This window comes from Antedon bifida, chromosome 11 (assembly GCF_963402885.1).
Source record: "Antedon bifida chromosome 11, ecAntBifi1.1, whole genome shotgun sequence".
In the NCBI taxonomy this organism is placed as follows: Eukaryota; Metazoa; Echinodermata; class Crinoidea; order Comatulida; family Antedonidae; genus Antedon; species Antedon bifida.
The window spans coordinates 6,483,638-6,505,460 of NC_136236.1; the positions used below are offsets into that span (position 1 = coordinate 6,483,638).

General features: G+C 34.8%; 1 protein-coding gene across 1 annotated transcript in view; it reads right to left on the reverse strand.

Annotated features, from left to right (window-relative positions):
* Positions 1–140: 140 nt before the first annotated feature.
* Positions 141–21,823, reverse strand: part of LOC144856415 (uncharacterized) — a 38,988-nt gene continuing 17,305 nt past the window's right edge. The window contains exons 2-27 of the mRNA XM_078714421.1: positions 20,725–20,943; positions 20,115–20,287; positions 19,638–19,850; positions 18,461–18,598; positions 18,112–18,243; positions 17,499–17,618; positions 17,094–17,216; positions 16,442–16,573; positions 15,458–15,577; positions 14,893–15,018; positions 12,099–12,221; positions 10,948–11,091; positions 10,055–10,235; positions 8,915–9,168; positions 8,339–8,477; positions 7,767–7,945; positions 7,218–7,284; positions 6,815–6,873; positions 6,160–6,346; positions 5,793–5,851; positions 5,313–5,441; positions 5,157–5,226; positions 4,531–4,606; positions 4,223–4,325; positions 3,828–3,952; positions 141–3,115 (exon numbers count right to left, since the gene is read on the reverse strand). Coding sequence (XP_078570547.1) covers positions 2,987–3,115; positions 3,828–3,952; positions 4,223–4,325; positions 4,531–4,606; positions 5,157–5,226; positions 5,313–5,441; positions 5,793–5,851; positions 6,160–6,346; positions 6,815–6,873; positions 7,218–7,284; positions 7,767–7,945; positions 8,339–8,477; positions 8,915–9,168; positions 10,055–10,235; positions 10,948–11,091; positions 12,099–12,221; positions 14,893–15,018; positions 15,458–15,577; positions 16,442–16,573; positions 17,094–17,216; positions 17,499–17,618; positions 18,112–18,243; positions 18,461–18,598; positions 19,638–19,850; positions 20,115–20,287; positions 20,725–20,943 — 3,520 coding nt within the window. The 3' untranslated portion in view covers positions 141–2,986. The remainder of the gene's footprint in view (positions 3,116–3,827; positions 3,953–4,222; positions 4,326–4,530; positions 4,607–5,156; positions 5,227–5,312; positions 5,442–5,792; positions 5,852–6,159; positions 6,347–6,814; positions 6,874–7,217; positions 7,285–7,766; positions 7,946–8,338; positions 8,478–8,914; positions 9,169–10,054; positions 10,236–10,947; positions 11,092–12,098; positions 12,222–14,892; positions 15,019–15,457; positions 15,578–16,441; positions 16,574–17,093; positions 17,217–17,498; positions 17,619–18,111; positions 18,244–18,460; positions 18,599–19,637; positions 19,851–20,114; positions 20,288–20,724; positions 20,944–21,823) is intronic.

Consider the following 21,823-nt stretch of genomic DNA (forward strand, 5'->3'; position numbering starts at 1 on the left):
GCTAAAATCTCAGACTGTAACCATTTAGAAGAATTTACAAACAACAGAAAAGAATTGGGCAACATTTAAAAATAGACATTTAGGCCTACTAATTACAGGAACACACACACAAACATAATTCCAAATATTATATTCAAGTTCAATATTTATTATAGTATCTGCACCACTCTTTTAAAAGTACAAAATAGTAGCATGTGCATAACAATAAAACAAATCTTCTAAAAAAAACAATTAAAAAAAATAATTCCTAACAATTTTGTTTTTATTATTATGGCCGACGTCTGTCAAGAATGACAAAGTCAATTAGTTTTATGGTCTTCCATCCAAGCTCTAACCAGGTCTAATGTTGGTTAACTTCGGTGATCTGATGAGAACCGGTGTTTAAATTACAGTCACTTTTACTAAACTTGTAGGCACGTATAATAAATAACATGCGTATCAGAATTTGTAATCATTACCATGTTGTACAAAAAAAATGTTTCTAATGCTTAATTCACACTAGGAAGCAATGCAAGGATGTAAACACAAGGCAAGTGATTTAATCAATTACATACGATAGATTATTCAAAGTCGCTTTTCATTGGTCAACTTGTGTTGCATTGTGTCTACGTCCCTGTGTTGCATCTAGTGAGAACTAAGTAATAAGAGTGAGAACAAGGGTCACATGGCACCTATATTCAGCATATTCTTGTAGATGTCATCAATTATAAATGATTTGTGTTAGAGTTTTATATGGTGAAGGACCTAAGAACACTAAGATCTGGCAAGAAACAGAGCTTAGCACTCTAGAATCAAAAGGCTAATGAAATTTAATACACTTGGTTCACACCAGGACGCAACACAGGAACATAGAACCAATGCAAGTGAATTGACCAATCACAAGCGACTGCTCAGATGATCCATCGCTTGTGATTGGTCAAATCACTACTTTTGTGCATCGTGTCTCGTATTATCCATATTATTTAACAATTCAAGATAATAATCATTACATTGTGACATTGGATTTTTTATAAAAAAACAATACATTGGACATACAGTATTTACTTCAAAAAATGAATTCTTATTTAATTTGTTTATTATATAAAAATACAATAACATTCAATTAATATTAAAGATAATTTCTAACATTTAAATTCCTACAAAGTTTATTCAATAGAACAAAATATATTTTATTCTTAAAATGCTTACATAACATTATCATCTTAACAAAAATGTGTATACAGTATGTATTAAATATATAATAGTTTGTATATGAAAAATTAATACATTTTTTAGTTTAAGTTTTATACAAAATTCTAATATCATACACAACATTCACCTCAAACATATTATATTTATTTGTCTACATTTCTACACAATTATAAGCTAAAATTATTACATAATATGTAATAATATGTAATAATTATATATTATCATGCTTTTATTTAGACGTACAATTTAAAACAAAGGATGTTTTTTAGCATAATAAAAAAAATGTCTAAAAAAAGATACATTCACTATAAGCTGCTTGAAATTCCTGAAGTTTTAAAAAAATATTTAAAGATGTATTGTCCCCCTGAAAAATAATTTGTTGTTGTTAAATATGCCATTTTAATGTTACATTAATAGTTATCCACTTTGACCAAAAATTGGATATAAACAAAATTTATTTACCTGAAAAACTGCAATTTAAAGCAAAAAATGGTCAAATTGGCTGCCAGCCAATGGATTTTTGGTTGAATTTAACCATTTATTTAGTTATTTTATAAGTGAAAACTTTATTTTTTCTTATAAGGAAGTAATTAACTTTCTTACAACTACTAACCTATTCAAAGTCTGATTTCATTTTTCATGTTTTTGGGGGACAATAAATCTTTAATGTTTGATGAATTTCATTAAATATTTAAAAGACAGTTTCGCAGAGTTTGAACATAATTAAAAAAAAGACAGTTTTGAGGTAGAAATGAAAGGCCACGCATACAGTACCTCAATCAGAATGAATTTGAACATAATTTAAACAAACTAAAAATTCATCAAAATAAATTTCATAATCCTATATTTTCACATTACACATCACTTGTTTACACTGACATTAGTTTAAAAAAAAGTAGATATTTAAAAAACACATAACAGGCTCTTAGTCAGGGACCTTTTGATTTGTTTGGATCTACAAATTGTGTGGTTGCTTTCTGGATTAGAATTTAGCAAAGACTTGGGGAAGCACACACATGCACACTTGCTTAACATGTTCTTAGTTCTCCGGCTGTCGCAAACTAAAGGCTCCCTATTATCAGGATGATTGGTCATTCCTTTACGTTGCCCATACGTCCTTGCATTATTATTGTGGAATGACTTACTCTCCTTTCAGGGGTGGATCAGGCAATTTTTTAATGATGAAGAACTCACAAAAGAAATGGTTCATAATGTATTTATTTTTAGTTGCACCCAGAACACATCTATAGGGGGACACCAGCAAAAAGCTGGCACAAGAACAAGTGGTGACGCTACACCAAGACAGGCTGAGTGATGGTAAGCAATCAACACGTCACTCGCATGAACAATGCTGCCGATGCTAGTAGTGGAAACATAGCACAAAAAGTAAGTTGACTTTCATGATATATCCAAAGAGAAATTACAAACATAATTTATTAAAATCAAATCTAATTTTTCGAGTTCATTTTAGCTGCATCTTTACCTGCGATTTTGCTATCCTAATCACCTCAATTTGATAATCTGCCATTCTTCTTTCCTTTACACTCATTTTAACGTACAAAGACTTCATATCCTTCTCCCTGCAACATCTATTAACTTATAATAATTATATTCACAAATTTACATCCTCTTTACATACCATAAAACCTCGAAAAGAAGCCCAGGCTGCTTCCTTTTTAGGACTCTTTGGTGGGCTTCTTTTTCTCGAAAAGCCATCTTTTCGAGGTTTTAAGGTACTCTAATAGTATTCAAATATTACTATTTACATAATTGCATCATTTGCATAATTGCCGATTCATACATTCTCCGTTCTGGAATCTATCGATTTTGGTATATTCACTGGTCGGTCAATGATCTGTGGAAGGTCAACTGAGGGCTCGTTGTTTTCCGCTACTTCACTTTTCCAATTTTCAAGTTCTTTGATCTAAATAAACCAAAATAGAAATAAAAATATATTTTAATTTACGTTTTAATAATGTAAGGGTAAGAAGACTGAATAATCGACCAAAGGCTTCAAAATGATTGGACTTATACTCTTTTGCTTGATATGCTGCCACCCTACCATTTGACCACTGAGCTTTCATAGTATGTTTAAGTCTGATCGCAAATCTTTTCCATATGAGCTTATAGTCATATCCAACAATCACATTTTCCCTTTAAACTATTCGAATTCAAAGTGTGCCAGTGTAAACCTGTTGAAATCTTTAACAAACTGCAGTTTGAAGAAGCTAGGCCATGGAACTCTTGACAAACCAGTTTGCCGGTTTTGTTTTACCTCAGCGAATCAAATAATAGTCCCTGTAATTATGTGATCAGAGATGGCAGTTTTAATGATTCCAAGACTGGCACCACAACGGTGGCAAACTCAGGTTTGGTGGTCAAGTTTAGACCAGACTCTCGATTACTCTCCCAATACCAGACAACCTTGGGCTGCCATAATATGTCCGGTTTTCAGGAAAGTCTGGTATTCAGAATGTGTTTTTTAGGGCAAAAATTAACATGGGGCCTTTTGGACCTCAAGAAAGTCTGGTTTTGGGAGAGTTTTCGGTTTCTGCATTAGGAGAGTTGACTGTACACAATAAAGACTTTAAAATTACACAAAATAATAGTATAATAGTATAATAATAGATATATACCCGGTTTTCTAGTTGTACATTCTTTGTCTTTTGATCAAGTACGACTTGTTCTAAACTCTTAATAAATGCTTGCATATCAGCTAATGTGTCCTTTAATCCCTCAAAATCTTCACACGTGGGACAGGCTGTGAGAAAAAGTAAGTACAGTAAAAAATTGTCTTCTTTTAACAAAAAATATTTGATGACAACTCATTAGGTTGTTGATGTTGCTAAAAATAAACTTTACTTCCTAATTTAAGCTTTTAATTTAAGATTAACTGAAAGGCTTATATGGTATCAACTTTTAATCTTGATTTCAAAACTTTTTTTTTTCTGGGTTGTTTGTGACAGTTATAACAAGAAACCAAGAAGTGTAAAGACTCTTGGAAAGTAGGACAGTTGGAATATATGCTTACGTTGACATGTTTGTCCATCACCCATAAGTTTGAAGTTGTCCCGACATGTACAGTTGTATCCGCCACCAAAATTAATACATTCGTGTTGACAATTTATTCTCTCCTACAAAAATAATAAAAATACTTTTTGGTTAACAATAATGAAAATTATCCAGTACATAATTATTGGCTCCTTGCCAGTATGTTAGTATGAAAAGGGTTCTAGTAAAATACAACACTCTATAGGCTTTATAAGTTCATGATTGAGAGTACTTTAGATTTTAATTTAATATTAATAACACAACCATTTGTTTTGTGTTGATACTTACCAGTAAACACTCATTAATGTCCACACACTTGGTGGCGTCCATCTCATCTACAACATACCCATCATGGCAACCACAACTGCAAAGAAAATATTAATAATATTTGTAATGAAATTAGTCTCAGTACATTATATCTAGATTAGATAATGCATTGTCATTATTTTTTGACACATTTCAGGCAAAACAAGATAAGACTAATGAAACAAGTTTAGACTAGGTGAACAAATTTAGAAGGAAGAGCAAAATTACTGACCGATTGAATTTTGACTGGTTGGAACAAGTTTAGACCAGGAACCAGTTTGGACTGGGAGAAACAAGTTTGGACTGGTTGGAAAAAGTTTAGACTAGGAACCAGTTTGGACTGGGAGAAACAAGTTTGGACTGGTTGGAACAAGTTTAGACTGGCTGGAACAAGTTTAGACTGGTATGAACAAGTTTGGAGTGGTTGTTACAAGACTGGACTGGTTGGAACAAGTTTAGACTGGGTGGAACAAGTTTAGACTGGTTGGAACAAGTTAAGAAATCTAAGCTTGGTGAACCCACCAATCACCTCCATCCTATCATGCATACACAAAATCAAGTACATTATCTACACTGCAATAAGAAGTCAAAGTTAACTTAATACTTACTGGAATCCACCAGGTGTGTTGGTGCAAAGATGGTCACATCGTGCATTTGATATGTCACATTCATCAATATCTAAAGAGAAAGAATTAAACATTGCAAAATAAGCAAAACTAAATTTGATGAAAATCAAAAAACTTTGTAGTAAAAATGGTGCTTACCAAGACAAGTGCAGTTATCAGCTGCGATATAGTAACCATGGCTACAGCTACAAGTGTAACCGCCTTCAAGATTCACACAATTATCCATCTGGCTGCAACATGCAGCTCCAGTTAAACATTCATTTGTATCTGAAATAAGAATGAATAAAACAAATATTAAATTCTTACATGAAAAATCACAAAATAGTGACAATGGTAGATCAATTACTCTTTCTTAAAAGGGAGAAGGGAGAAAGGTTTTTAAGTAGTGAAACAGAGATCCCCAACTTAAAAATGGTAGACTTTATAAAAGAGGAAGCTATCTAATTCTTCTGGTCTTTATTTCAAAATGGTTAAATTGCTCTTTTGCACTACCCTTGAATTTGAGCTGCTTCAGCACATAGCTCAGGTCGGAAGTTTCCTATATTTGTTCTAAAGCTGTACTATTATTTATTTTTTTATACATAATAATAAATACACTTATAATAAATATATACTTACCAACACATGCTTTACCATCTTCTTCAAGTTCAAAACCCGAAAAACATTCACATCGATGCCTGCAATAAAAAAGAAATAATTATAAAATAGCACCAAATTTGAGTCAAGGAATAAAGCATGTAGTTCCATTGTACCACACTCAAGTAAATGTTAACCCTGTTCAGACATGCATCGCATTTTGACAGCTTTTACCAAATTGACAAGGAACAAATTGACGATGTATAAACATGTGTGAATGCTTGCAATCATCTTGTTTAGTGGTAAAATCTTTCGATCACAATGTTTTGGACACAACTATTTATTGTGATCAGAAGTCAATACAACCAGTCGCAACAAGATTCAAATATGAAAAATATATTAGACGTGCCCTCCTTTATCGTTGATACACTTATGCTCGCATCCACCATTGTTATCTGCACATTCGTTGATGTCTGAACATGATACGTTATCCTCTAGGAGAAAGTAACCACTGCGGCATAAACACAGGAAGCCGCCATCGGTGTTAATACACAGTTCATTGTGATCACAGAGATCCTGCTGACATTCATCGATATCTGAAATAGAAGCAATCAAAAACTATTCTTGCAAATTTTTAAAAAACTAATGACTGACATCCTGAGAAATCTCTCTGTTTCAGCTGCTCCACTTCCTTGACAAGGTTCATCCAGTGTTTCCTATCCATTGTACTTTTTCATTAGCTTTTCTATATAATTGTATATTTTAAATTTGGCTGCTGTCTGTCTGTCTGCTGGTTATTTAGTTTCTTAAGGTCATGGTTTATTATTGTGGGTAGTGTCTGTCTTGGAAAACAGGCAAGCCAAAGAAATCAAAAGGAACCAGGCAAGAAAATGTCAGACGTGAACACCACCTATGCTTACTCAGCATGAAGCAGAAGCGAACAAGGATGTTGCATACTCATGAGAAGTAGATCATCTAGTACATACATTCATAATTCTCATTCATTCATATATCTATACAATATTACTGTAATTTTATTTGAAAAGTTGTAAGTTTATAATCACCTTCACAGTGGCCACCTCCTGCAACATCTTTGTATCCTGAATTGCAAGAACAGAAGTAACTAAAAAAAAGAGAAAAAGTAATGTATTTCACTTCTGTACAGTTTTAAAATAAATGTAGTTATCATTGGAGCATATTTTGGATGTTACTCTATGACTTTGATGTCAGAAGGTTATGCCAGAACAAGTTGGAAGTCCACTGCTAATATAAGGGTGTAGAAATCAGAAGTCATAAAAAAACAAATACAAAGTCAAAGAAAGAACAACTTGAGAGGATTACATCTTACAAACCTATGGCATTCTTAGGTTTTTGAAAGAGTAATTATAAAATTAGAGATATCGTGTTCCATAGAATATAAACCCACTCGGATGATTTTTGTGACCTTTGACACTAAAACTAATGTACCTTCCTACTGTATTGTTACAGTTCTGTTCACAGTTGTGTATTCTTTCATGTTCACACTCATCAAAATCTGAAAATCAGAATAACATTGTCTGTATAAAAAAAAAACTTGTTTTTTCTATGGCATGCCAAAGTAACAAGTATGATAAAAGATCTGTTTCTTTATCATTGTTTGCTTGCTCTATAGTGAGAATTGTTTTACAACTAACTTAGTTTGCCATTTGTTACCCCAACTCATCCTTATCATGTGTTTACCACAGTCTCAGTAGTACAGAAGTTTATCCTATACCAGCATTAGGTCATAATTGCTCTGTATCTACTGTACATTCATGTTAGTCTATTGGAGCCATTGTAATTCAGTTACAGAACAGCCTCAGACAGGCACAGTACTGTAGTAGGGGTTCTAAGAAATGACATCCATTCCACATTTATAAACTGAATCCAGCCTCACGCTATCACACCTACTACTGTACATTGACAATAAAACCATTGTACAGCTTCCAACAAGCCTTCTCATTTACACTGAATGTAGCCTAACCCTAGTCTACCTACCTTGACAATGAAGCCATTGGTAAGGCTCATAGCCCAGTGGACAACCACATGTATAGTTGCCCTGTGTGTTGATACAGATTGCATTCTCCGAGACATCACACCCGTTCCTGTTGTTAATACACTCATTTATATCAACACACTCTAGCCCATCTTCAGTTAGTTCATATCCTGGGAAACATCTGAAAAAAACAAAAGGGGAAACATATTTTAGCTCTAAGCATTTTTCTTAACAGGAAGATTGATTCTGATCGGAACCATTTATACAACATCAGTCTGACATACTATAGTTAGTGTTTCTTGAACTTTGTGTTTATCAATGTTTTGTGGTAGGTTTAGGATATGTACCTATAAGACTGAGTCTGAGAGGAAAGAGTTTACATTGCGTTGGTATATCTCCAAAATAAGCTCAATTCATTGACTTGAAGTACAGTAGAAACTATTAGGGGACACACTCCAAGGAAACAAACAATGAACGTTTAACACTAAGGAAAGGTCCCAATCAGGGAAAACTTTCTCGAGTCCATATGGTGTCCCTTTAATAAAAGTTCTTCTGTTTTAGGAATGATATTTACTGGCACGAGTATGATCCTGGGGTGTTGGTACACTGTTGTGAGCAATCACCATTATCTTCCAGGCACTCGTCAATATCAAGACATGTGACATCATCTTGATTCAAGAAATATCCCTCATCACAAAGACATTTGAAGGATCCTATGTCAAAAAGAGAGGAAAACAATATTTAAGTTGATTCATAAAATGGTAATGAGAACCAGAAAAGATAGGTAATAGTACAAAACTAATAATAACCCAACTATTCAGGGACGGATCCAGCATTGCATATAAGAGGATGGCACATCTTGTGGCGAACAATAACGTGGAGCTGGCCTGGTTGGAGTATTTAAAATCTGGCTGATGCACTCCCTCAAAACTTTAAATATGCCTGACATTTCAACTTCTGGGTATTCTATGTTGACTAAATAAGGGAATAGAATGGAGCAGATGATTTAATATATATATACACAGTAATCAAGTTGGTTTGACAACTGTAACATAATGGTAACATCATTTTGAAATATGTGGAATCATTGAAATAAATAAACTTTAATCTTCATGTTTTTGAGGGACAAGCTTGAATGAATTTAACTAACCTATGTTATTTTTACATCTGTGATTACACGGCCCTTTGTTGTTATCAGATTCCCGGCATTCATTGATGTCAACGCAGACGCTGTTTGTACGATCGGTACCTCTGAATCCTGTTCGGCAACGACACTCATGCGTACCAGGATAGTTTGTGCAAACGTGCTGACATCCACCGTTGTTTCGCATGCATTCGTTAATATCCAGGCAGCTGGTGTCATTGTCATTGGGAACGAACCCTTCATTACACTCACAATTAAAACTGAAATGGAACATTTCGCAATTTTAATAATATTATATTAAGTCAACTCTAAAGCTCTAGAGTTTTGTTAGCCAAACCATGTATTTCAAAGAACAGTTTGGGTGAGAACTTGCCTTAGCATTAAACTGATTGCAACTGGTCGATGTTAACCATACCATAAACGCAATAATTTTACGTAATTTTTAGATCATTTATTTTAGATTATAAAAGCATCCCAATTGAAATAAGTTAAAACGTTTTTTGGGCTATCCTCGAAAATCTTCTACCTTTTTCTGTAATGTCAGTAGTTATCATAGGTATAGGTATTTTTATAATGATTTTCGAAATGAAATCAAATCATTGGCACAGAAACATATAGTCTGTTTTTTGTATGATTGGTGCTCTTGAGGTAATCCAGATTTGATGTTTTTATTGAATATGAATTTTTTAATGATTTATAAATATTTATTGTTTACAGTACAAATATTTGCGTTATCTATATTAAGAACCTATTACTTTTTCTAGAATTATCGTTGTACTTTATCTTGCTTTTGTTGTGTACTTGAGAGGAATAACAAAATTAATTGGATTTTGATTATAGTCACACATGGAAACATAAACACTCTATTGCAACCTTATCTTCCAATAAGTTCCAATTATTTTCATGATACAAGTTGCGGTCACCAAAAAATAGCATGTGACAGATACTCATTAAATTAGCACAACGCAACTTTTAAGCCAATTTTTAAACGAGTTGCCAAAGATACCAAACTACGTGCCAAAAATGCCAAAAATACAAAAATAACTATATATTTAAAAAAAAAATGAAAAACATGTTTATAATTTGAAAAAAACTTGGAAGAATTCCAGAAAGATTAGTTGGCTTATAACTTGTAGTAAAACTGACCTTCCAGGAAGGTTTGTACATGTGTGACAATCTTCAGGATTGGGTTCACACTCATTAATATCCTGGCAACCATCCTCTTGTTTACTGTATCCCTCAGAGCATTGGCATCGGTATCCACCAGCAAAGTTGACACATTCTTGATCGCATTGCAAGCGCAGTTGAGACGCACACTCATCAATATCTGTAAAATATGAACGATGACATTTTTATTTTGTTAAACATCTAATTTTTGGTCAAAGTAAAAATGGCCCATTTAAGAAAAAAAAATGAGTGGTATAAATCTTTTCTAAAAAAAAAAGAAAATAAAAAAAAGTTTTACTATGCTATTGTATATACCCTGTATCAAATATAATACACTACAACTTGTACTGTTTTTAGTACTAATAATGTCCTATAAAATTACAAATTTAATAGGACATTAAAAGAATATGGAATATTTAATCTGTCTAGCATCTTCCGATGGAGTTCAATGATGGACCTCGATTCTTTTCTATCCTGCATACATGTCTGTATTTCTTCGACAGTGAAGCCTGTATATCCTACTTTTGCAGCAGCCCACAAATGTTAACGCTGCTGGCCCTCTTTTTTCTTCAGTTGGTTTCCTGGTTACCAGAGACAACACATGAGTGAGTGAGTGGCCGAGCAGTTAAGACAGTGGACAATTACGTAGCTATAACATCGGGGCAAGGGTTCGAGGCTCACTCGCTCCCTGGTTCTGGTGAGTCTTGAGTCTTCTCGAATAAAGATTAAAAACTATAGGTCCAGTGTACATATCTACCTTATGTGCACTTTAAAGAACCTAGTACATCATTTGAGACGAGTAGGTGGTTACCCTAGTGTACACACACAGCCACTGTCATTCATAAAGAATAAGAAAAACAAGATTACTTTACCTTTACAAACTCTAGCATTTGGGCTTAGCTCAAAGCCTTCCTCACAGTCGCAGTAATAACTTCCTGGTGTGTTGATGCAATGTTGATTACATTGGTTGCTATGGATATCATACGGTGATGGTGCTCGTGAGCACTCGTCAATGTCTACAACAAAAAATATATTCATTTTAGGCCAATTACAGCAAATTTAACTTAAATTTATTTGGTGCGTGTGTACACTTAGTGCGGGTGCAATTTGTGTGGTCAATTGATGCGGGTGCAATTTGTTCAGGTGTACACTTGGCACATGGTGTGTGTATACATTTGGTGTAGGTGTATACTTGGTGCGTGTATTCACTTGGTGTGGGTGCAATTGGTGCATGTGTACATTTGGTGCGTGTGTACACTTGGTGCGTGTGTACACATGGTGCGTGTATACATTTGGTGTAGGTGTTTACTTGGTACGTGTATTCCCTTGGTGTGGGTGCAATTGGTGCATGTGTACACTTGGTGCATGTGTACACTTGGTGCGTGTGTACACATGGTGCGTGTATACATTTGGTGTAGGTGTATACTTGGTGCGTGTATTCACTTGGTGTGGGTGCAATTGGTGCATGTGTACACTTGGTGCGTGTGTACACTTGGTGTGTGTGTACACATGGTGCGTGTATACATTTGGTGTAGGTGTATACTTGGTGCGTGTATTCACTTGGTGTGGGTGCAATTGGTGCATGTGTACACTTGGTGCGTGTGTACACTTGGTGCGCGTGTACACATGGTGCGTGTATACATTTGGTGCATGTGTACACTTGGTGCGTGTGTATACTTGGTGCGTGTGTACACATGGTGCGTGTATACATTTGGTGTAGGCGTATACTTGGTGCGTGTATTCACTTGGTGTGGGTGCAATTGGTGCATGTGTACACTTGGCACATGAAAAGTGAAGATGCAATTAAATTATTATTAATTTAAAAAAACATATATACAAGTATATATTAATTTTATCTAATTCATTTTAACACCACCTTAATCCAACTACATAAAGAATAATATTAAAATATCATAACAATTGCCAGAATGTCTAGAAATTGATCAAACGCTTTTAAAACAATTTCCTGTTAGTTAAAAAGATGATTTTCAAACGAAAAATTGGCAAGAAAATGGACAATTACCTTGGCAACCTTTCCCATCTTCATTCAGTTCGAATCCAAGATGGCATGAGCAATACGCGTCAGAGTTTGCCTTGTTGCAGATATGTTGGCATCCACCATTGTTTGTCTCACAAACACTTGGTTCTAAAAATAAAATAACCTCAATGAAATAGCTGTTTAAAAAATCCTGTAAACATGGTCAATATTATTGTACCCGTGTGTGTATGTTTCATTGAATCAGCTTACCCTTGGCTGTTTGCCCAAAATTAATTTGCCTAAAATTACCTCAGGTGCAGATATAGTTTTGCTTGTTTTGCCTAAAGGCCAATTTACACAGAGTTAAAGGTAATAAAAATATAGAATCTATGTTATTTCTTATGACCATTTAATACACAAAACACGGAGCGGACGGGCGGTCTCCGCTCAGGATAGACACAGATCCCATGTAGGAAAAGCTATGCAGTTTTCCGTCTGTGTAAATTGGCCTTTAAATTGCTTTTGTACATCCCTTTCTTTTAGATAGCCAAATATTTGCCATTGTTCATTTTATATATTTCAATTTATTTAACTTCAACTCAATAACATATGGTATTAAAGTGAATGTTGAAACGTTGTCTATAGGCCTAATGATACACTTCCTAAACATGTGATTCCTTTTAGCCAAATTATGCCAACTTTGTAAAGTCCAATTTCAACTACTATTTACACAAGTTCAACAAACCATACGCCTTAACAATATCAGGAAGCATTAATAATCTAGTACATGGTAGAGTCAATAGAGCAAACATTATTTTTATTGAAGGATTCATATTTTCAAGTATATATGTTCACTTTAATTAATGAATTTGTACAGACATGTAGCATTGGCTCGGATTTGTTGAAAATGAGAGCTCACCCCAGGTCAGTATGCAGAGAATCTAGGGGTTTGGGGATTAGCAGACAGTTTAAATGAGGTGTAAATGGTTTAAATTGGGTAAATATGAAATCACACATTGCTGTACAGAACTTGGTCCGTAGGAATTGTCATAACCTGGGTAGATGGGATCTCAGGTTCTGGTGGATAGGATTATGGTGGAAGTGCAGGTGTTACCTAACAGATGAAAAATGGGTCCCATGAAGTTTCATATCCTTGATGAGTGGGGTTAGTGAGGAGCTCATGTGTGGGCTAAAGTACTGGTGAGTGGGGGAGCTCATGTGGGCTAAGGTACTGGTGAGTGGGGGAGCTCATGTGGGCTAAGGTACTGGTGAGTGGGGGAGCTCATGTGTTGGGTGGGGGGGGGGGGGTTACTCCGATGCTGGTGAATGGGGAGCACACCTCCTGGTGTGGATGGGAGGTCAGGTGCTGGTTAATTGGGAGCACAAGTGCTGGTGGATGGGAGCTCAGGTGCTGGTGGATGGGAGCTCAGGTGCTGGTGGATGGGAGCTCAGGTGTTGGTGAGTGGGGAGGTCAGGTGCTGGTTAGTGGGAGCTCAGGTGCTGGTGAATGGGGAGCACAGGTGCTGGTGGGTGGGATCTCATGTGCTGGTAAGTGGGAGCTCAGGTGCTGGTGAGTGGGGAGCACAGGTGCTGGTGAGTGGGGAGTTTAGGTGCTGGTGGGTGGGCTAATGCAAAAGCTAAGGTGCTTTCTACATGAAAATAAAATGGTCCCATGATGTTCCATTTACAAAACTTGGCACAGGGTAAGTATAAAATAAATTGAATAAATTCCAACAAAAATTGTAACATTAATTTAACTTGGCTTTATTGCATGTATCTGTTGCAACCGACCTTTCAGCTATGCTTGGCATGTAACGTTTGTCATACCATAACACTTCACAGGGAAGTACTAAACTAAAGCGGAACATAGAAAGTGCCCTTTTAACAACTAGAATCCTTTGATCGATATGCATTAACTTGCCTTGTGTCCGGACTGTAAAACTCAATTACACATGTATTACCTAAATTACTATTGGGACTAATCAAACAAACTGTTCAGAAGACAAAAACTCAAAATTTACCCAGCAAGGTCATATTTCATACATCTTTTTACCAACGTAAGGTCAACTTGCTCCTTATTTTAATCGGCTTGCGGTTTAAAGATGTATTGTCCCCCAAAATCATGAAAAATAAAGATTTTTAAAATCGGACTTTGAATAGGCCATTTTGCAGTTTTAATGAAGTTGTTCACTTCCATAAGAAAAAAAACGGGGGAAAAAATTATTTCACCTATAAAAAGACAAAATAAACAGTTAAATTACCCAAAAACTCATTGTCTTCCAGACAATTTGACCATTTTTTGCTATAAATTACATTTTTCTCAGGTAAATAAATTGTTTTCAGACCCAATTTTTTGTGAGAGTGAATAACTATTATGAGACATTAAAATAACATATTCAACAAAAAAATTAAAAAAAATATTTTTTTAAGGGGACAATATATCTTTAAAGTGTAATTGAAAAATCCAGCAACGGAGGTAGGTTTTTGAAACAGCTGTTTTATCTCAAATTTTATACCTAGGGGAATTCTAAAGTGCGGAACGGGCCCTATGAACAACAATATGAAACAAGCTTGCACAATGCACAATAAAGAGCATGTGATAGAATTCGCAACTACTGCAAATTATGAATTTTAAAGGTATGTACATAATGATGTCATATCACTACAATATTTTGGAATATCACTACCATATTTGTGCACATCACACTTTTTTTGTCGTTTGATAGTGTAGACAGAGCATTAGATTTGGAAATTTGGCATAATTGCGAATGATTTATCAAAACTATTTAGTGCTACTTCATAATACTACCACCACGTTTCATTGCATTGCAATCTTTACCTCGACAGGTTATTTTATCATCATCCAACACTGTGTTCGGGGTGGCGCAATCACATCTGTAGCTCCCTCTAGCGTTGATACACATTTCTGCACAACCCGCATTATCATGTAGGCATTCGTTAATATCTTTAGAAAGAAGAGAAGTAGAAACCTCAGTATAATAAATAAATATATTTCAAACATATTTTAGAACTTTGGCTGACACTAGCTATTATTAAAAGATAGATGAAAAAGGGCCACACAAAAAAACATTGCCAGATGGAGATACAATGGAGGAAGGCTAGGTTATGAAAATAAATGTCGTTTATTCTGTAACTATCTTGATATGTACAGTATGTTTAAACAAGGGCAAGTACAAATAAAGAGATGAAACACATATTGAGAATTTAAAGTTTTGACCAAGATTCTGAAAATTTGGATCAATCAGATATTCTAAAGGTCTGTCTACACTATCAAACTAGTTTGACAAAAAAGTGTAAGTGCCCTAAGATGGTAGTAATATTACATCATCATGTCCAAGTTTGATAGTGTAGACAGAGCTTAAGGTTAAAACATTTTTGCAAACCTTTGCACTTTAACCCCATTTCTGTCAGTCTAAACCCTGCACGGCACGAGCAGACAAACGATCCATACGTATTGGCGCAGAGATGTTCACATGGACTGAGTTGACGGCATTCATCAAAATCTAAAAAATAAAGTACAATCCTTGGAAGTATTGTTTCCATTTTCAATTATACATTAAAGAAAAACTTTCAAAAAGAGCAGGGGATCATCTCACAGTGTGTTGGTTATGGTTCTGTACATATTATTTTTTTTCCTACGAGGTTAAGGCAGAAATCATGAATAATTCAGGAGATTAAATATTATGAAGAATTTCAAGATAGCCGACCTATTTCTTATATAACGGATTCTAACCCTCTAAAAATCTCTCTCAACTATTAAAAAAAACCCATAAATGATGTTGATGGTCATCGAACCCAGATCTCCAGTTACTCAGAATGGAGCCAACACCATTGATCTAACATTTGAAACCTGTCGACATGAAGTAATTGACCAATGTCCATGCTTATATAGTGCCCCTATAATGAGTGAGCGAGTGATTGGCCAAGCGGTTAAGACAGTGGAATCGTAATACCTTGCCATATTAACATCGGCAAGGGTTCAAGCCTCACTCGCTCCATGGTTCTGGTGGTAGAACGAGTCTTCTCAGATAAGGACTATAAATCGTAGGTAGAGTGTACCCATCTGGCTCATGTGCACTTTAAAGAACCTAGTACATCTTTCGAGACGATTAGGGGGTTACCCTGTACTAGTATACACACAGGCACTGTCACACATCCAGAGGGCCCCTTCATTGTCAGAATACGCTGTTTAGGGTCACTCTCCATAAATAAGGTAATTTATGTCATAATTAACCTCATGAATTATTCATGGTTTCCACCTTAGCCACATAGAAAAAAATAATGCATCCCATGCCTTATGTGAGAACAGTTCTTTTTTGTACTGAAGAGGTCACCCACTATAAAGAAGAAATACATAAATAACATACCATGGCATGACTTTTTATCTTTGCTAACTTTGAAGCCATCCCGACAGTAGCACTCCGCTTTTTTATCTGAAGTTAAGCGACAAAAATGTTGACATCCGCCATTGTTTACCTTGCAAGGTGATGGGTCAGCCTCTATCAATATACACAATTTACAATGTTAACACAATTGAAATTTGAGATGAATAAAACAAAAATGAAATGGCCATAATAACAAAAAAAGTGTGATATAATGATGACGACGATGACGATGATGGTGATGATGCTATATAATAACTGGAGTATCAAAGTAAATTAATATAAATTTCACTGTGAAGCCTGTTTTCCACTAGGCACATTTGGAAAATCGTGCTACGCTTTCCACTACAAGAGCGATTAGCTGTGATTTTCATTTTCATCGTTTATCTGCTGAGCTTTTCGATTCGCCTGAGTGTTCATGAACACATCATCACTCGTTTCCTAAGCTCCAATTGGTTGCGATTTCGTTCGTTTTGCAAAAAGTAGAAACAATTCAAAATACCAATTTCGCTGAAGACATTTTGTTGGGTGGCGTTCACTTAATAGTACTGATTGAAATTATCTCAGGTTTTTTAAAGTGTCCCTTATATTGCTTATATTACAACTGTGTATCATTTGAATGAATATTCGAACCAACCTCTACAGCTGACACGATCACTTTGCAGGACTCTATCGCTTGAACAACTGCACCTGAAACTTCCACGTTCATTGTTGCACACTTCCGCACAACCACCGTTATTAGTTTTGCATTCATTTACATCTATCAAAGGACAAAATATTTATTATCCAAACATACATTATGTATTACTATGCTAATAACGTTTAGTGATGTGATGTCGTCTCAATGTGATGTTACACTTTTCAAATACATGTTTCTCCCGTAAGGATCATGTCATGTGGGCGCTGCCAACCATGGCGCTATTTCGTCTGTCCACGACAGCGGCTGTGTCAGCTACCAGTTGCAAATGCACATTTATCAGCTACCTTGCCAAATCTTTAAATTAGTAATTTACATGAATTGCATGCATATTAATATACACACCTTTGCATGTTAGGCCATTGTTGTTCAACACATATCCAGGCAAACATAGACACATATATGAACCTTCAACATTTCTGCAAATTTGGTCACAAGGGGTGACCGTAACGCATTCATCGATATCTGAAAAAATAATGAAATACATAATTACTCTAGAGTTGGTGGACATTTTGTTTTAATATGAACACAAAATTGAATGGCAGAGTAAAAAATAAAAACTAACAATTAAAACATTTGTATAGACATTGACATATGTAATTTTCCATTTATGTTTTTATAATTATGGTTTTTGTTTCTATCTTCTTAGTTCGTTCGTTAGTTCTTCTAAGATTTTCCTTTTCTTCTATACCCTTGTTCAAATATATACTCTACACTTAAACCAGATAAAATGTTTTCATTTATAACAAAAAAGAAGAGAGAACCAGATGTTTGAGTCAGTGGGAAACTTAAACTCTGTCAAACTCTGCCCATATATGGATGATGACATCATATCACTACCATATTTAGGAACATCACACTTTTTTGTCACATAAAGTTTGAGTGTAGACAGAGCTTTAGAAAGGCGATTGTCTGCTAACCAACAGGTTTTTTTTGGGCCTGTATTTGCTTTCCTTACCGTTACATGTGGTGCCATCTATATCAAGGCGATACCCGTTATCGCAGGAACACACCGCCTCGTTGTCTCCGTTTGACCGACACTTTTGCTCACAGCCACCATTTTCAGTTTCACATGGTGAGGGCTCAGCATCTACAATACAAAATAATCGTAATTTATTTTTCCATGGTGTAAATGAATAAATCAAATCTAACACTATGGCCGACACTAAAGGGGACACTTTTTTAGGGCGAAAGATGTCCCTTTAATAGGGGTTCTACTGTATTAAGAAGTCTACAGTCTATACAACACTTCACTCTAAAAAGTATAAAATTTTATGGAAAGAAGAAAAATATAAAAGTTTACGTACTGACTGCTTCGTAGTTTCCGATAAATCCACCATAATTAACGGAATCATCTGTCGTCATCTTAATGAAAAGTTTATTTGTCGTTGAAAGAATATCTCCAGGAATTTGTTGGCCACATTTTCTTCCAAAAGACTCGGATTCTAAAGAAGAAAAAAGAAACAATTAATAACCAAACTTTTGCGGAGGCGAAGGTTCGACCTATCATTGAGATGTTTGAATAATATTTTATGGGCTTGCGTTTATTTATGCGAACATGTTGTTCCCTGTATTGATTGATCCAGTGGCAGGAGGGGAAGTTCCTCTGAAAGCAACACAAACATGTAAAAAAAATATATAGTGTAAAAACTTGCGAAATCAGAAAACTCATTATCATGTACGTGTTATAACATTTCTTAAGAATTTTGAAAAACAATTACAGACACAACAACCTTTTTTAGTGTGATTTGCTTTTTTCCTAAATTGAAACATCCAGAGTTTTCGCCAAATACTCTAGGATCATGCCTTGTTTATACAGATAACAGATGGGCTTAGATACCATTGGGAAAATTCCACTAAGTATCAGTCTAGCCAATGTATAGATTTACTGTATATAAATATATTTCATGGTAAAAATAAAATTTTCATAAAAAAAATCACAAAACACAACAATCAAATCATCAGAGAGTAAAGCAAGACTAAACATGTCATTAACCAGTCACGCTTGTGTTCATTAAAAATGAATGGAATATTTTAACTCACCTAAATATAATTAAGGGCACCCCCGCAAACAAATTAATATAAAAATATATAATATTTTTATATTAATTACATATTTATAGTAATTTTTGTGTTGAACATCCATACCTCTAGCCTCCCAAGCGTGCATTGAAAGATATGGGTAAATTCAAAGGCAAAATGAAGCAGCCGGTACAGGATGATAATCAAATTACTTTTATTTTACTTTAGCATTGCAAAAAGTTAGCGCAAAAAAACTGACCTGTTAACTTTCCACCTGATGCAAACCTACTTTTTTATTTATTTACTTCACAGTTATAAATCTAAATTTAATTAAATACATCTAAATCCAGGAGTACACATTAACACTTTCAACTGTGATGCGACTATGGCAATCATAAAATATGGCACCTCTGCAAATTCCTGCCAGTAATGGCATACAGTAATTCTGAAAGAGCAACATACCTCGACTCTCTCCATCAAGAATCTCCAGATAATCATAAGCACAGCGACTGGTTTGACTTTTTCCTTCTAATTTGAAGTCGGTGAATGAAATCTTAATACGTTTTCCCTTTGGCGCATTGAATTTATATGTGCACTGGATACCATCCATGTAATTATGTGGATAGTTGGGCGAGCGGAATTCTCCAGATAATTTGTTGAATGTCCATGAACAACCTGTAATAATTATAAAGAATCAAAAAAATGTTATAAATGTAGGACTTTGAAAATAAAACGGACATAGAAGGGATCACCTTAACTTTGTCTGTATATTAATGAAGTTTACAGTTATGAAATCGAAGGGACATTGTTTTGACATTTTTGGAATGTATCTCCCCTAATCTTCTTTGGTTTCTGTTCATTTATTAGGAATATTATAGGAATCATCAAATAACAAAGCAGAACATAACAACAAAAATTTAAAAATAGAATAATACTAACCTTCACTGTAATTGGCCGAAAAACCACCCTTGTTGATGGAACTATCGCTTTTAAATTCTACAAATAACATATTTCCACTGGCCGTTAATGGAGGCGGATTTTGAGGGCCACAGAATCTCCCAAGTGAGCGGTCGTTGTTACTGTTTCCGTCGAACACTTCAACATAATCGTAACTATAATGTAAATAATATTGGTAATTTTAACAATACAAAATAGTACTATACAATAATGCACAATTTTCATATATTTTGTGCCCTAAAGGATATTAAATGGCAATATTGCTTTTCTTAAACACATTTGTTAAGTAATGTCTTTGACGGTATATTATGTTAATTTTAAAAGAACTTGAGGGGCCACTGGTTCAAGACTTGATCATAGTTCTAGTGTAAACAAGCTACTTTCACGTTGCACTCGGATTCGGTCTGGTGCTTAATGAAAATATCGTGAGCTTCTGAACATGCTTCCACATCGAGCACAGATTTGGTTAACCATTGTCAGTGAGGTCATTTATGCTGATGGTGATTGGTCAGCAAACCAATGGCTTCTTCGTGAGTCAATAAATACTTTTTAACTGGATTGAATGTACCAAGCAATAGAATGCCATACTTACTAGCATCCAGTGGCTGCCTCAACATCAAACGACGTAAATTCCAAAGTTATCTGGTTGTTGTCGGTGTGCATCAACCACGAACATTTCAAGTCACTGTCGTACTTCCCTGGGAATCCTGGAGATTTGATTACACCACTTCCAGCATGGATTCGTTGTGTGCAATATGGAGAATATTCACTCTGACCTTTGACATAACCGACGATAACCAGTAGGAATGTACTGCAAGAGAAAAATGTAAGAGTTCAGTTTTCTTATTTCATACCTATCCAACAGCGAGTAACTTGCCATTTACTGATGGATAAACTATTTTATAAATGATTGTGCTTAGTCTCATTTGAGGCTTGGAGAGTGGAGTTGAAAGAGGGTTACATACAAATCTGGCACTAGGTAAAGATTGAACCCTAGACCTTGGGATTGAAAGGCAAGCAAAAATTGAATAAAAACTAAAATTATTTCCTGACAAAAAAAAACCGTGTAATTGTAATTTTTGTCAATGAGTTTTTTGTTTTTAAGTTTTTCTTCTTTTTTTTTTTCGAACAGAAGTGAACTTGATTAAACTGCAAAATAGCCTATTCAAAGTCTGATTTATTAATTTTCATCTAGTCATGTTTGTGGAGGACATGCATCTTTAAATTGTATCTATAACTTTCATCTAAGACTAAACATGTACTACAAATGTTTTCACATTAAAAGCCTCTTATGCTTATCACAGTTATCTACTGGCCTCAGAGGACTATGTTTATGTTGGGGTAAAAAGGGGTCAAAGCAACTAAATAAATAGTTTTAACAAGGCTTAAAAATGTTATTTGCATGTTACTTCATCCATATACAGAGGTTAACATTTGCCAGCTGGAATTTAGCTTGGAAACAAACAGTTTTAAAAACGATATGACAAGCATCAGGTAGAAGGAATAAAAGTTGTGTAGGATTGTTTTTAGACATAGCTGGAGATAAAAGAAAAATGTCCTGGTTATTACAAAATAAATCACCTAGTTAAATTCTGGATAAAGCGCTAATAATTATTAATAACATTTTAAAATAATTTACAAGTTTCACTAATAATATCAAATCATTTATTTCTTCTTTATGAATGAAAAAC